The 15,538-nt window shown below is 35.3% G+C and overlaps 1 protein-coding gene across 5 annotated transcripts in view; it reads left to right on the top strand.

The window, feature by feature from the left end:
- PHIP (pleckstrin homology domain interacting protein) overlaps positions 1-15,538 on the top strand; it is a 125,126-nt gene that overhangs the window by 71,130 nt on the left and 38,458 nt on the right. For 4 of the 5 annotated variants that reach the window (XM_027972299.3, XM_027972298.3, XM_027972297.3 and 1 more), the window contains exons 18-22: positions 587-724; positions 1,478-1,661; positions 4,826-4,943; positions 10,690-10,830; positions 13,270-13,346. In XM_027972299.3, the coding sequence (XP_027828100.1) occupies positions 587-724; positions 1,478-1,661; positions 4,826-4,943; positions 10,690-10,830; positions 13,270-13,346 (658 nt within the window). The remainder of the gene's footprint in view (positions 1-586; positions 725-1,477; positions 1,662-4,825; positions 4,944-10,689; positions 10,831-13,269; positions 13,347-15,538) is intronic. The other variant, XM_060419190.1, reaches the window with a different exon arrangement.

Genomic DNA, 15,538 nt, shown 5'->3' with positions numbered 1-15,538 from the left:
CAAATAAGACTAGATAGCCTATTCACATTGAAGATTGTTTTAAGAAGTGATCAACTTTTGAAAGTTTAAAAGCAAGATAGGAATGAAAAGTGTTGCTGTTTTGGAGGGTGGAAGTTCACATTAGTTACTATCAGGTTTGCCTTTTTTAAAAAGATCTAAGATTAAATCCTTGTTTTGCCACTTAACTGGATATATGACTTTGAACAGTTATTTTGGTTTTCACTTTATAATACCACTAATTCCACTTTATAGATAACCACCTTATAGGTATTATTAGTTCTACTTTATAGACAAAGTAGAATTAATAATACCTATGGACTTGTGATATTATAAGGATTTTGAGTACCTGAATCATAGTAAACACTTAGTAAAAGTTACATCATCGTTGTTATTTTTAATAAATTAAATTTGAAGGGAGTATGTTTCCTTTTTTTTTTTCCTTTTTTTCCTCTCTCTCCCTTATCACTTACAGTTATTCGTTTTAGGTCTTTTATTCAAGCAAAATTTGTGTTTAATTCTGGACTCAAAGTGAGGTTGATGAATGAAATGGTTTGAAGTATCCTTAGCATTTTTGTGATTTACATAGGACTGAATCAAGTTTTAAGTCAGCAAGCAAACCAGGAGATCAGCCCACTGGACAGTATGATTCAAAGACTACAGCAGGAGCAAGACCTGAGACGTTCTGGTGAAGCAGCTATCAGTAATACCAGCCGTTTAAGTAGAGGTACGGAGGGACTATTTTAAATGCAATATTTAAAAAATTAAAACAGTCTAAACCTACAACACTAGAGAAACAATTTAACAAATATAGTAAATCCATGATATGAACTATTTGACTGCCAAAATAAGCATAATCATGCTTTTGAAGAATATTTAATGACCTAAGAAAATATTCATAATATAAGGTTTCAAACTGTGGACAATGAGTTTTTTAATAGGTATATTCTTACAAATTTCTTGTAATGAACATGTTTAACTTAGAAAAATGTTAAAAATAAATTTCTTCAAATAAAGTTCTTGAATAAATTTCTTTGAGAGTAGAATATATTCAAAGCAACATTCTTGAACATCTCACCACCCTTATTGTTGTATATTACTAAATTTTAGAGAAAATTTAAAGCAGATTTATGAACTGTAAATGTCCTTGGGTTTGTCTATTTTTGCTTCTTACCTGGTTTTCCCCAAAACATACAGTGGGCATTTTTTAAAAACAATGATTTTACATCTTTGGAGATAGTAGTTATGATTCATAAACTTACCTGGTCAGCTAAATAACCTTATTTTGTTTTCATTAAACTTTGCTTGTGGTTTAGTTCCTGATTTGGTGATTTGATTATTTGCCATAGTATGAAGTTTCATGTGAAAGATAGTATGGATTTTTTTTCTCCTGGTATTTTTTTGGTTTGTTTGTTTCCTGTTATAAGCTAATGGAGAAATATCTCTAAATAGAGCTTTCTATATTAATTTTTGCTCTTAGGCTCTACAAGTTCTACCTCAGAGGTTCATTCACCACCTAATGTAGGACTAAGGCGTAGTGGTCAAATCGAAGGTGTACGGCAGATGCACAGTAATGCACCAAGAAGTGAAATAGCCACAGAGCGGGATCTTGTAGCTTGGAGTCGAAGGGTGGTAGTACCTGAGCTATCATCTGGTGTAGCCAGGTAAGGGGAGTTACGAATTTTGATGTACCACAGTTGTTTGTATTCGTTTTGAGTTGGTCTTCAGAGTACCTTTCCAGCTCTAATTTGTCTTAAATTTATCTGAAAAAGAGCTAATGTTTTTAAACTATTCATGACTCTGGAGAAAAGTTAAATTTCAGTAAATGTCCCTTCCTAGGATGATTCAAATAAATGACACTTAAGGGGGTAGGAGTTGTTAAAGTGAATGGGGGAATTATAAATTTGGCTTGAACAAATACATGAGATTTTACTGAGTAGCACATTTGAACTTTAGTTTGTCTTGCTTAATTGTATCTTAAAACACGTTTCATGAAGTTTGTTACAACTGAATTTTCTATGGATTTTACTAATCATTCACACCATGTCATTCACATGGAAAGTGAAAATATATTATTTATTGATAGGTTATTATTGATTTCTTTTTATATATTGAAAAATACATGTGTGTGTGCTCAGTGGCTTCAGTGATGTCTGACTCTTGCCACCCTATGGGCTGTAGGCCACCAGGTTCCTCTTGTCTATATTTTTAAGGCAGTACTGGAGTGGGTTGCCATGCCCTCCTCCAGGAGATTGCCCCAACCCAGGACTCAAACCCACGTCTACTGCATCTCCTGCATTGGCAGGCGAGTTCCTTACCAGCTGAACCACTGGGGAAGCCCATTTAAAAGTATGCATGTAAAGTTGAAAAGTGTTGATTTAATGTAATCCTATTCTCAAGGTCCTTGCTGTGAGAGAAGTTTATATCCAATTCCTTTTGATTCTTTAGTAATGAAATACTCATGAATGAGGTCCATTTGAACCCCAACTAATACTTACTGTATATTCTAATACTATACTGTAATAAAAAAAGGATAAAATATGATTTTAGGATTATCTAGTTCTTAAGAGAGTAATTGTATAGTTAAAATATTTTTAATCTGATTATGCTTTTTTGATTGGATGGTACTTCAAATTTGTTTTAAGTTTTAGGATTATACACCTGAAGTTTAAATTTGAACCATAATTTTATCTGATGACAAACCCACTCAGATGTTCTTATTAAAAATTAATTCTTAGTGTATTTTTAGTTATATTCATGTCTACTTGTTAATTATAATGTTAAGGTTTGAATAGGGTACAGTGAGTAACACCCATCATTTTAAAAACAGATCTGACTATTTGAAAAATAACTCAGAAGAATAAAATAGGAAATTAGAATATTACTTCTATTATTGATACAGCTGTGAAGAACATAACTTTTATCTGCATGAATGTTTGCTTCCTTATACTGAACTTCAGTACAGGTAGCACTGGGCCACGGTATTTCTCTCCATGTGAGCAGTGGTTTGCTTCTTTAAAATGCAGAGCAGAATGTATACATTACAAACAGGCATAGCACTGGGCCATTATAAAATGGATTTTCTTCTAGAGCATCCTAGTGAAATTGGTTCACTCTTCCTACCACCAGCAATGCATGCCAAACAGTGCAGCCCCTCTGGAACAGTTGGGCGTTTTCCATAGAAGCCTAGACTATCACAAGATCGTTGATTGCACTCTTGGGAACTGACCCCAAAGAAATTAAACTTATTTTAACCCCCAAACCTCTACACAAATGTATAGCAGCTTTATTCCCAATAGCCCAAACCTGGGAGTACCCTAGATGTCCTTCACTGAGTGTATAATCAAGCAAACTACAGTATATCCACACCATAGAATACGACTTCATTAAACAGAACCAGCCTGTTGGTACAAATCTTGATTGAGTCTTGAGGGCTTTATGCTGATAATGCAGTATTCTGCTTAGGGACTACTCTTGACATGTCAAAAGTATATAGAGAGAACAGACCAGTGGTTGCTAGACACTGTGGGGAGCAGGGGCTGAGGAGAGAAAAGCAAGGTGGATGTGATCATTAGCAGGGCACTCAAGGGAGCTTTGTGGTAATGAAAATGTTCTGTATTTTGACTGGGGCAATGGATACAGAAACCTGCACGTGTGATAAACTTGGATAGAACTAAATACACACACACACACGAGTAGAATAAAACTGGGTGATTCTGAATATCAGTGGATTGTATTCAATATCCAGATCCAAGTTATGGTGTTGTACTATAATTTTAGAGGATACCTCCTTTGGAGGGCACTGGGTAGAGGATACAAAGAACCTCTCTGTATTATTTCTTAGAACTGTGTGTAAATGTACAATTATCTCAATAAAAAGTTTAATTGAAAAAAAAAACAAATGAAATTAAATCCAAGGCTGTTCTTTTCACAAGATTTAGGTTCATTCATTTCCATTCAGAATTCCAACCAGCTGCATTAGAGTTTCTGCAGTTAAGTATAAAATGACAGCATTAATTCACCCTAGTAATACAATATCAACATTATAGGGCACTTCCAAGTTTGAATATTAACTTCCTTCCAACTGTGTTAACTCCAGGGAAAAATTAAAGTTCAGAGATTAAATACCCTTGCAGTTCAGAAACTTAGAAATTTTAAGGAATTAAAATTCTAAAAAAATTCTCTTGTCCTTCTGAGTTCAGGTTCTATGAAGTTTAACTTCACAGTCTGTTCCTCAAATTCAGCTTGATACCTGGATAGAGTTGAAGTGTTTTCAGTGACTGAGGCCTGACCTTCCTTTCATTGGAGAGAATGCAGTTCTTTCAGGGCTTCGGGAGTAATAGTAGATCTCCCTCAAAGATCTGTTGTGCTTCTGTTTGTTTGTTTGTTTGTAGATTCCAACTATCTCTGTGACACATTAAGATTATCACAGCATAAGCCCAACACTGTCATAATTAAATTCTGTTTGTAGATTCCAGCTATCTTTGTGATACATTAAGATTGTCATAGCATAAGCCCAACACTGTCATAATTAAATTCTGTTTTTAATGTTTGACAGTGTTCCTAGATCCTAAAACTTTATTTGCCAATGACCATAGCAGAAATGGTAGTATCAAGTTCAAGTGGACAGATTCTTTCTTTCCTACTGGAAAGACATCCAGTCATTTAATACTAAATGTCCAGAACTCACAGTCTTTGAATTGAAGCTCAGAAATCTTTATCACATCCCTAATATGAAAAGAAAACATTGATGCCTGACATTTCCTTTGGGGAGAAAGTGGTTATAAAAATTATAGATTAGGATATGTGGCTTTGAATTCTCTTTCAGTAGGCAAGAAGAATGGAGAACTGCGAAGGGAGAAGAAGAAATAAAGACTTACAGATCAGAAGAGAAGAGAAAACACTTGACAGTTCCGAAAGAGAATAAAATGCCCACTGTCTCAAAGGTAAATAGTGATTACTTTGATGCCTAATATTTGCTTCATTAACATAATGACCATTTAAAGGTGGTTTTGTAATTAAAGATGTGAACATTATAGATAGGCTATTTAATGAAATAAAGTTAACATAGTTAATTCTCAGTTATCTTTAGATTATCTTTGAATCTTTATACATGTCATACTGTCTAGTATACATTTGTCTCAAATTCCAATTGTAATATGCCTGTTAAATTCAATAAATTTACACCTTAACCCTAAGCAAGGTCTTTTTTTAGTTTTGCCTTTGGTGGCACACTCTAAAACAGTGTTTTGGTTTAAATTTTTGTCTTTTTTTTTTTTTAAATTGTTTCGCACCAATTGGTTATTGCAGATAATCGTCAGCTATGCTGCTATAAATAGTAGTTCTCATTTTCTCCATTAAGAGAGGTAAATTGTCCCCCCTAGTTTGCCCTGTTGGTTTTTTTGTCATCCTACTATGGAAAAAATTTTCAGTCCAGTGGATTTCAGTTGGTTATGCCCTAATCTGGGGGAGAGATGGACTTAACTGCTAGTGTGTCAAAGGATGACTGGTCTCTTGACCCAGCTTTGTACTCTGTCCTCTTATCTGAGCTCCTCAGATGTTCTGAAGTAGTCTCCTTTATTATAACTCTCTCTTCTGTTTTGTAACCCTTCACAGAACTCAAGTAGTCCTTGCCACTTTATGTTTTCCTGTAGGTAAGAGTATCCTACCTTGGCAACAGTAGGACCCCGCCCTGCTAGAATTTCTGTTAGTATAATTTGAAATAATTTTTTATTTTTTAAGTTTTTTGTTGGTTGCGGTGGTGGTTGTTTTCATGGTGGCCAGAAAGCATACCTATTTTTAGTTTCCTTTCTTCTGACTCCAAAGATGTGAAGACATGAATTCGTATAATGATTGTAAGCTATTGCTACCACTTTCATGGATAGGATATGGTAATTCTATAAAATTAAAAGGATGTGCTTATCTTTTAATAGTGGTTCTCCAGAGGCTGTTTTAGAAAGGAAAGGATTGATGTGAATGTGTGCATGCACGTGTGCATGCAGATATTCACTGTCTCTGGCGGCAAACACTGAAACAACTTTAGTGTCTGTTGGCAGAAGAAAGGTAGGATGTCAGGACATATGCATGGAATATTATACAGTTTTTTTTTTTAAAGAAGTTAGAGTTCACTCCATTGCTGTGGAGAAATACTCATGATGTATTTGTTTAGTGAAAGAAAGCAAGTGTTACAGTAATATTTATAACATGACCTCATTTTTGTTTTTCACATTTTATGAGAATGGAGAAAGGTTTGAAAGCACTTACCATGCTACTAATAACATTGATAATCACAGATGTACACATTGTGAGATGCTACCTTACACCTCAGAGTTGCATTAATTTTTTTCCTCTAATAATAGAGGGTACTGACTGTGTAGGGGAGTGATATAAGTTAATGCAGAAAAACTGTTGAGAAAGCAATTAGAAAGTTGATTTTGACAATAAGTATGGATGTGAGAGTTGGACTATAAAGCAAGCTGAGCACCGAAGAATTGATGCTTTTGAACTGTGGTGTTGGAAAAGACTTGAGACTCCCTTGGACTGCAAGGAGATCCAACCAGTCCATCCTAAATGAGATCAGTCCTGGGTGTTCATTGGAAGGACTGATGCTGAAGCTGAAACTCCAATACTTTGGCCACCTGATTCGAAGAGCTGACTCATTTGAAAAGACCCTGATGCTGGGAAAGATTGAGAGCAGGTGGAGAAGGGGACGACACAGGATGAGATGGTTGGCTACATCACCGACTCAATGGATATGAGTTTGAGTGGACTCTGAGAGTTGGTGATGGACAGGGAGGCCTGGTGTGCTGCGGTTCATGGGGTTGCAAAGAGTCAGACAAGACTGAGCGACTGAACTGAACGTGGTCCCCAAATGAGAGTGTCTCAAAAATGTTTTTCTTATTTATTTCCCTTTAGGGAAAAGTATTTCTCTCTGATTTAAAAGCCTTGGTAGATGGTCAAGGTTTGGTATGATGCCTTCTGTGTTGGGAACTGAAGCTCTTCAAATTTTTCTGATTTTCTTGTGTGTGAATTTGATTTCTGGCCTCAAGATAGCAGCATTTTCATATAAGGCTGCAGGAGGGAAGGCGATTTCATTAAGGAAGGTGCAGAAGGTGCACATGCTCTCCAGATGAAGGTTTTTTGACCTTGTTCTGCAGCACTGTACCAGATAGCCCATTGGCCAGAATTTAGTCACTTGAAAGTCTGACAGTGAAAATTTCATTTTCTGTGCAAGAGGAGGGGAACAGATGTTGGTTGACAGCAGGCTTTTCCCTCTGCATTAGATATGTCATGTTCTTTGACTTGGAATTTATCCTAAAGAAATAAGAATTGTGGATAAAGCTTTACAAAATGAAACAAAAAGCATTCTTAATGAAATAGTTTTGAGTAGGTAAATAATATTTATGTTAAATGAAAGAAGCAAGATCCATTACATTTTTAACAATAAGTTACTCGAAGCATATGAGATAAAGTTGAGCATCATTTCCTTTTTTATAGCTTTTACATATTTTCACAGAACTACAGAAAGTGAAAAGTGAAAGTGAAGTCGCTCAGTCGTGTCCGACTCTTTGCGACCCGTGGACTGTAGCCCACCAAGCTCCTCCGTCCATGGGATTCTCCAGGCAAGAATACTGGAGTGGGTACAGAACTATAGAATCCTTCAGTAATTCTTTTAGAGAGAATCTGCGTGGAGTAAATTTTGAATGTTAGCATGAGAAGATGTGTTTGATTTCACTTGGCTTTTACAAGTAATAGCCCCAACACGAGTACAGCCACAGTGCTGGAAAGACATGACAAGAGCTGCAAAGTGGAAGGGATGGAGTGGCAGGGATGCCTGGACTTGGGTTTGCAGTATCACAAGTCTTGAGGTACACACCTATCCCCCCATGCATATATACAGATGCTTTTTTTAGAAGACAGAGCAAGACCTAGATTATTTTTTCTTTTTCCTTCCCTTTGAAAATGCCACCCAGCACACTTGTGAAATCAGAGTCAATCATATTCAGATACTCAAAATAGCATATTATTCTGAGAGAGAGAAGAGACGATATTGGAAGGATGATATAGCAACAAGCTGTTTTGGGGAGTGTGCTGTTGGAGAAATTAGGGTGAAACCTGTTGTCCTTGAAATGGAGAATTCAGTGGATGAGTTGAATAAAAAACACTGAAAAATGAATTAGTAAGCTGGAATATGAAGTTGAAGAACTCTTCCAGAATGTATCAACAAGGGATAAAATAATGGAGAGAATGAGGGAAATGTGAGAACCATATATATATATATATATATATATATATATATATGTTTTTGTAAATGTGTGTGTTGTATATACACATACATACACACTAGAAGTATGTAGTAATAAAGCTTTATTTAGTAAGAGTCTTTGAAGAAGAGAAAGACATACAGAGGGAGCAAAGAGTTGAAAAAAATAATGAACCAGAATTTTCTAGAGTTAATCTCCAAGCAAATGCATAGTATGCCAACTAAAATAAAAAATAATGTCAAATATAAAAATATAAAACCTCAGGTGAGCATATTATAGTGAGATTTGAAAATATCTGAAAGGGAATATCCTGAAAATTTTTGGAGAGAATAAGAGAATTACCTTAAAATAACCATGAACTTGACCAATGTTAGTTTTTGTTTGGTGTTAACAAAGTGGGTTCCACTGAGCACCCTACAGCAAGGAGAGTTAAGAAGGCATTAAGGAATTGATTCACATTAAGAAAACTGTCTGCAACCCCAACACAGTAGTGTTTGTGCCAGCTTCTTATTGGAATGGTGACAACATGCTGGACCCAAGTGCTAATAACATGTCTTGGTTCAAGAGTTGGAAAGTCACCTGTAATGAAGTGAAGCTTAAAGCTCTGAATGGCATCCGGCCACCAACTTGTCTGACTGACAAGCCCTTGGTGCCTGCCCCTCCAGGTAGAACTGGACCTGTCCCTGTGGGCCAGTCACAGACTGGGGTTCTCAAATCTGGCATGTGGTCACCTTTGCTCCAGTTGTCATTAGAACTAAAGTGAAAAAAGGAAAAAAAAAAAAAAGGTCTGTTGAAGTGCGCTTAAAGCCTTGAGTGAAGCTTTTCTGAGGACAGTGTAGACATCAGTGTCAAGAACATGTTTGTCAGAGATGCTTGCCATGGTGGTGTTGCTCCTGAGAGCAAAAATAACCCGTCGATGGAAGCAGCTAACTTCACAGCTGAAGTGATTATCCTGAGCCAACCAAGCCAAGTCAGCTGTTCACCTGTTCTGGATTGTCCACAGCTAACATAGCTTGCAGGATTGTTGAACTGAAGACGATGATGGTCACTGTTCTGGGAAGAATCTTCTGAAAGATAGCCCCAAATTCTTGAAAGGTGTTGATGCTGCCTGCCACTGTTGATAAGGTTCCGGGCAAGCTACCTGTGTGTTGAAAACTCTGACTACCCTCTGGGTCATTTTGGTATTTGTGAATGAGACAGATTTACTATGGTGCCATCAAAGCAGTAGACAAGAAGGCAGCTAGAGCTGGCGAGGTCACAGTGTGTGCCCAAAAAGCTCAGAAGGCTAACTGAAGATCATCGCCAATACCTGGCACCCCAGTCTTCATCAGTGGTGGAAAAATTGTCACAGGACTGTTTTGTCTTGATCAGTCATTTAGCAAAGAACAATTAATGATAGCAATGATAACAAAACCTTGATGGAAAGGAGAATGTTTTGTGGACCATCTGTTTTTCTCTGTGTGGCAATTTTAAATTCCTACTTTTTAAAGCAGTATTTTTTAATGGAAACAACTTGACCAGAAACCTGTCACAGAATTTTGAGATCCTTGTAAAACAATGAGAAGGGGAGGGTGTGTGGAAAGTGAGGATATAATTATAGGTTCAAAGCAGTGAGGATATAAATAAGAGGTTCAAAACTATTTTCTGTTAGCACTTTAAAGATAATGTTCCTTTTTTATTGTATGATTTATTGCATGATGTATATATAAGTCTGACGTCAATCTCTTTTTTGGAGGTAATTTTTAGTATTTTCCATTTATTTTTTATGTTCTTTAGTTGGGTTTCTTTTTCAGGTGTAAATTCTTGAGTTTGTTGAGTTTTTTCATGTCTGTGACTGTGTTGGACTTTCATTTATTTTGATTATTCTTAGTTGTTTTCTCTGCTGCAGAAGACTTTGCCCACATTTGCTGCTCACATTTGCCTGCAGCAGGAGAGAGCGAGCCAGTTACCTTGGTATCCAAGCCTTATAGTGACCAGTTAGCTTTGTGATCACTGTTTTGTTTCCTAGTTTGCCTTTGCCTGTCACTTAGGCCTCACAGTCTGAGGTCCTCTTTCCTTTATCTGTTTTATAGCTTTAATGTGGATACAAGAGAGTTCAATATTAGACTTTGTCTGTTTTTATGAATCCTTAATCAAAAAAGGTTTTTATAACCTATCAATCAGCAAGTGAATTTCAGCCTATCACTAACCTGTGTTTTAGCTTAATGTTAAAATACTTGAGCTGGTATTATAGTTTGCTGCTGCTGCTAAGTTGCTTCAGTTGTGTCTGACAATGGGCGACTCCACGGACAGCAGCCCACCAGGTTCCTCTGTCCATGGGATTCTACCTATGTGATAATCTTAAACATGAATGGAGAAAAAAAATGTCACTTTTAAAAAGCATTTTCTTTAAGCATACTGTAAATAAATTGAATTTACTTTTTTCTAGAATCATGCTCATGAACATTTCCTGGATCTTGGAGAATCCAAAAAACAGCAGGCAAATCAACACAATTACCGCACGAGATCTGCATTAGAAGAGACTCCTAGACCTTCAGAAGAGATAGAAAATGGCACAAGTTCTTCAGATGTGAGAGCTCGCCACATCCATAAATTTCTGTTTTCATTTTGACTTGTTTTTTTAAAATATAACCTTTATACTTTGCATCCATTGATATATTTGTAGATGTAGCTCAAACATGGTATGTCTAGATCTTAAAATGGCAGTGATAGCTGAAGACCATAGTGTATGTTCAAGGCATGGCGTAGTTATTCATAACCTCAGGTCCACAAAACAAGTGCATCTGAATTAATTACTCCCATTATGAGGACTCTAAAGTTCAAAGATGTTTGGGTTACACATTTACCTAACTATTAAATGGTAGAGTAAGGAATTAAACCTGGGTTCTTTTTACTCCAAAACCAAGCTTTTTAATAGCATAAAGCTCTAGTCTGTATAATACAACTGATGAATAGACAGTCAACAGTTTTGGTTACTTTATAATCTCTGTACCAATTTATAGCTTTCTCAATGTAGATTTTAAAATACTCCTTATAAGTATTTTCATAAATATCATTGTCCCCACAAAATTATATATTCTTTCAGCAAAGGCAGTCCATTTGCCTTTACAAATCAAGCTTACTTAGACATACAACTGTCTTTCTTCTTCTGCCCCACTCTCCTTATTACCGTTCACTCACAGTTCAGTCAAAGACTGATGGAATTGTTGACAGCTATACGTTTTTGAAGTCATGTTTTGTTTTGCAGTGGCAGGCATGCGTGGGGATTCTCCACATATATTCTCTATGGACAGGGTTATATTAGCTCAAACTGAGAGTATTCTAACCATAATTTAAAAGTCTCCGCTGGCTTTAGGTCCTAGTATAGCCAGAACAAAATGATATTTTTAATCTGGCAAAAAGAGAAAACATATTCTTTATACAAACTTGACATTTAACAACTTAGATATACCACAAAACATAAAATATGTGTGTGCTAGTTGTTTGCATTATAAAGTGTTTTCTTTATTTTTGAAAGATTTATAGTATTTTCTTAAAGTTTCTATAAAATTTTTAAAATACGAATCAACTAAAACTGTATTTCCAGGTACAACTGTTACATAAGAAAATTACAATTTCTTTCATTTGTCTTCGAGACTAATTTGTTTTTACCTCAAGTTTGTAGAGGAGAACAGTGAGAACAGAATGTCACCTTTGGCACAATATATCATTTAAAAATGAAACAGTCTTAGATTTTTTGGTTCAAATATTTTGTAATTCCATATAGTACCTTTTTGTATTTAGAATATAGAAATATGTTTCTGTTCTCCCTCTTTAAAGAAGTAATATACTAAAGGTGGGAATAATTAGATAATTTGTTTAGTTTCTTTTCAGTTAGTGAGCAGAGATTATTTGCTAAATAAAATTTGCTTTTAGATTTTGATCTTCACATATTTGCTTGATTTTCAGAGCTTTGTGGAAGTTATGCAGTTACATTCTTCATTTTTTAAGACATGATAATGGGAAAATTTTTCTCCCCAAAATATAATATTTGATTAGTAAAAGAATACATTTCATTATCCTCATGAAAAATTATCTGAATACGCCCAGCAGTTAATAACACTGAATTGTTCTTGTTAGAGTGGGTTTAAGCTTTGAAGTAAAATGACCTGAGTTCAAAGTAGGCTTTGTTGCTTATTAATTGTACTGGCCTTAGATAAATTTCTTAGCCTGTTGAAGTTTGTTTCTTTTATATAAAAACCTGTTTCCCTAGAATCAGTATTATACTTGCTGGTTAATAGAGAACCAAAGATTTCAATATGTTAAAATAATGAGATAATTTTTTAAAATGGTAGGATAGTGTAAATAGAATAAAATAATGAAATATATTTCAGAAATCACTTATATCTGGGGAAAAAAGATCTGTTTCCTCTCACCAGTCACTGTTTTGTCTAGATCAAATGGGATGATATATACAGAGTGCTTAGAACAGTTTCTGATCTATAGTAAAATCTTAATTAATATAAATTACTATTTTTATTGAAGCAAGATTTTGTGACCACAAAACAATTTTTATAAAGAAAATGGCTTCACAGGTGGTAGCATGTGTTGACCAGTGAATATTTGCTAAAGAGAAACAGAGTGTTTGGGTAGTTTTTAATCTTCCTTATGTGTATAAAATAATACCTGAATTGGAATATTCTTTTTTACTTGATAAAGCTATTTTAATATTAATTATAATAAATAAAACCTAAAAGTTCCTAAATTTAAGTTTCATATTATCCAATTTAGAAGTTGTGTTTTGAGGCTTTAAAAAGTTAATCCATCCAAGAGATTGCTCTGAATCCATTATTAATAAGTATTTATCTTTGAGACTTGTATTTTACAACTAATTTAAATCAGATTTTCATGATATATCCTAATATGATTCATACTACTAGATATTCACTGATATTTTCTATTAATATAGTCATATAGAATGTTAGTCTGTAAAACTACACAATAAAATATATATCCCACTATCTCTTAGGAAGGTGAAGTTGTTGCTGTCAGTGGTGGAACGTCTGAAGAAGAAGAGAGAGCTTGGCACAGTGATGGCAGTTCTAGGTAATTTAATGAATTTTTTTCCCCCCACAAGTACTATAAATTCTTTAGAAAGGTAAAGATTCTTTTCTACCAGAAACATAGTTCAGAGTCCCTTTGGGTTTAAAATTGTAACTAGATCTACAAAATGATGCTTTTAACTTTTTTCCTCAGTTGATACTTTATCTTCTGAATGCTGTTATTATTTGTAATACTGAACCACAAACTAGTTTCATTACTGGTTTTGAGAAATACTTAAGCATTAAATTATGAAAGTAATGAGATTTTGTAGAATTAACTATCTTTTATAATGGAATTTGTTAAATGCTAGTAGTATTTTCTTCTGGCAATGAGAATAAGCTTTCCCTTTTTCCTGTTTTTCCCACCCCATTTGATCATGTAAGCAAGGATTCCTTCAGCCCCATTAACTGATGATTCATATTATTACAGAGCTTAATGGCCTTGTCTGACATTGTGAGGTCTTAGTAACAAGAAGGAGTAGAGCCTTTGGGAATGGTAATTATGTTTAGCCCTGGATACTTATTCCTTGACAGCATTAGTTCTTAAAATTCCAAAGAAAGCAGGAGGCTATGTCTAAAAATTCTTCACCTCTTATTATCACGAACATTGTCACAGGACGTATTTATCCTGTTTCCACAGTAGTTGCTCCCAGTAATGATACGCAAGTGTTCATCGTTATGTCTGATAGTTTCCTATATTTAAAACAAGACAGCAGAAGAAAAGCCTGCTTTCTTTTGGTTTAGCAGTGGAAATAGAGTATAGTTCTGTTTTGGAACACCTCAGGTTTTACTCCAGACCACCAAAATGTATATTGTAGTAAAGCAAGTCACATGAATTTTTGTTTTCCTAGTGCCTATAAAAATTGCATTTTCATTGTGCAGTGAGGTGTGCAGTAGTGTTATCTCTAAAAAAAAATTCAACATTTAAAAACATCATTAATTTAAAAATAATGCTATAGGGAAAGTGGCACCAATGGACTTGCTTGATGCCAGGTTGCCACAAACCTTGAATTTGTAAAGAAGAAAAGAAGAAGAACCACAGTATCTACAAAGCACAATAAAACAAGTTATGCTTGTATCTCAGACCATGTAACAGCATAGAGGTTCTTGTTTTGAAAAAACTGTTCACTTCAGCTGTTGGAGAAACTATTGTAAAGAACATAGGCCTCTGGGATTTGTAGTTCTGTGCTGGCAGCAGCAGGTTTTCTGTAAGAGCTGAGTGTTCATAGCGTAGCAACAGTGAGTAGTTTGGCAAGTGCCATGTACAGTGATCATGGCTGAAGTCAGTGTAAATAAGTGCTTGTAAGTTCAGTATGGCCAGTTGGATAGCTGTTTGCCCTGCAGATATATTCCCAAATATCCCGAATAGTGTCTGAAAATGTTTTTTATGTAACTTTAAAATTTAAAGTTTTAAGATGAAGTCATGAAAATCATACTAGAAAACACCTTAATTATTTGACTTTTACCTGCAATGACTATTCTTAGGGAGATAACAGGTAAATTGCCCATAAAAAAAGATACTTGGGCCAGAGGGACAAGGTAGTAGAATAAAACTCCAGAAAAATCAGACTTCAGCCTTGTCAGCGATATTTTTAGAGAAGTGAGGATATACATCAGTAAGTCTAGGCAACCTGATAATTGATTTTAACATAGTACAATTTAGATTCCATTAAGGCATTATGTTTATAAAACTAAAAAGTCAAGTACTAAATATTCTCATGTTCTAAAAACAGAAGACAACTTAATTGGATTCTTTATTTTGCAGCATCAGTTTAGTAAAGCTTAGATCTGTTAAGAGTTTCCAGTGAGATATAACCAACGGCAAACATGATTGATAGTGATACATAAGATACTAAGGCCTGCATTTTTCTGAATCTTACTATGCTTTGAAGCATAATATATACCTCGAGTGTATGTAGATGCTTAGTAAAGATTGCAGGCATGATCTGCCCACTGGATAGAATACTTCTGACCCTTCCAGGTCGGTATCTAGCTACGATGACGCCACCGGTGCTCTACCATGGGAGTTCGCATGTCAAGAGTGCCCACCTACCCTCACCAAGGGAGTCCTTATGCTTCTTCCTCAGCATTGATGCCTCCTATGCTGTCTAGAGCTCTCTTTCTGTTACTAGAATTAAGGAAATTGACCATCTCTCTGCTCCTTACCTTTGTGACCCCACAATATTTTGAACACAT

The sequence above is a fragment of the Ovis aries genome, chromosome 8, assembly GCF_016772045.2.
Source record: "Ovis aries strain OAR_USU_Benz2616 breed Rambouillet chromosome 8, ARS-UI_Ramb_v3.0, whole genome shotgun sequence".
Classification (NCBI taxonomy): Eukaryota; Metazoa; Chordata; class Mammalia; order Artiodactyla; family Bovidae; genus Ovis; species Ovis aries.
The sequence above is the reverse complement of the archived record's forward strand: the minus strand, read 5'-3'. Positions and strand labels throughout refer to the sequence as shown.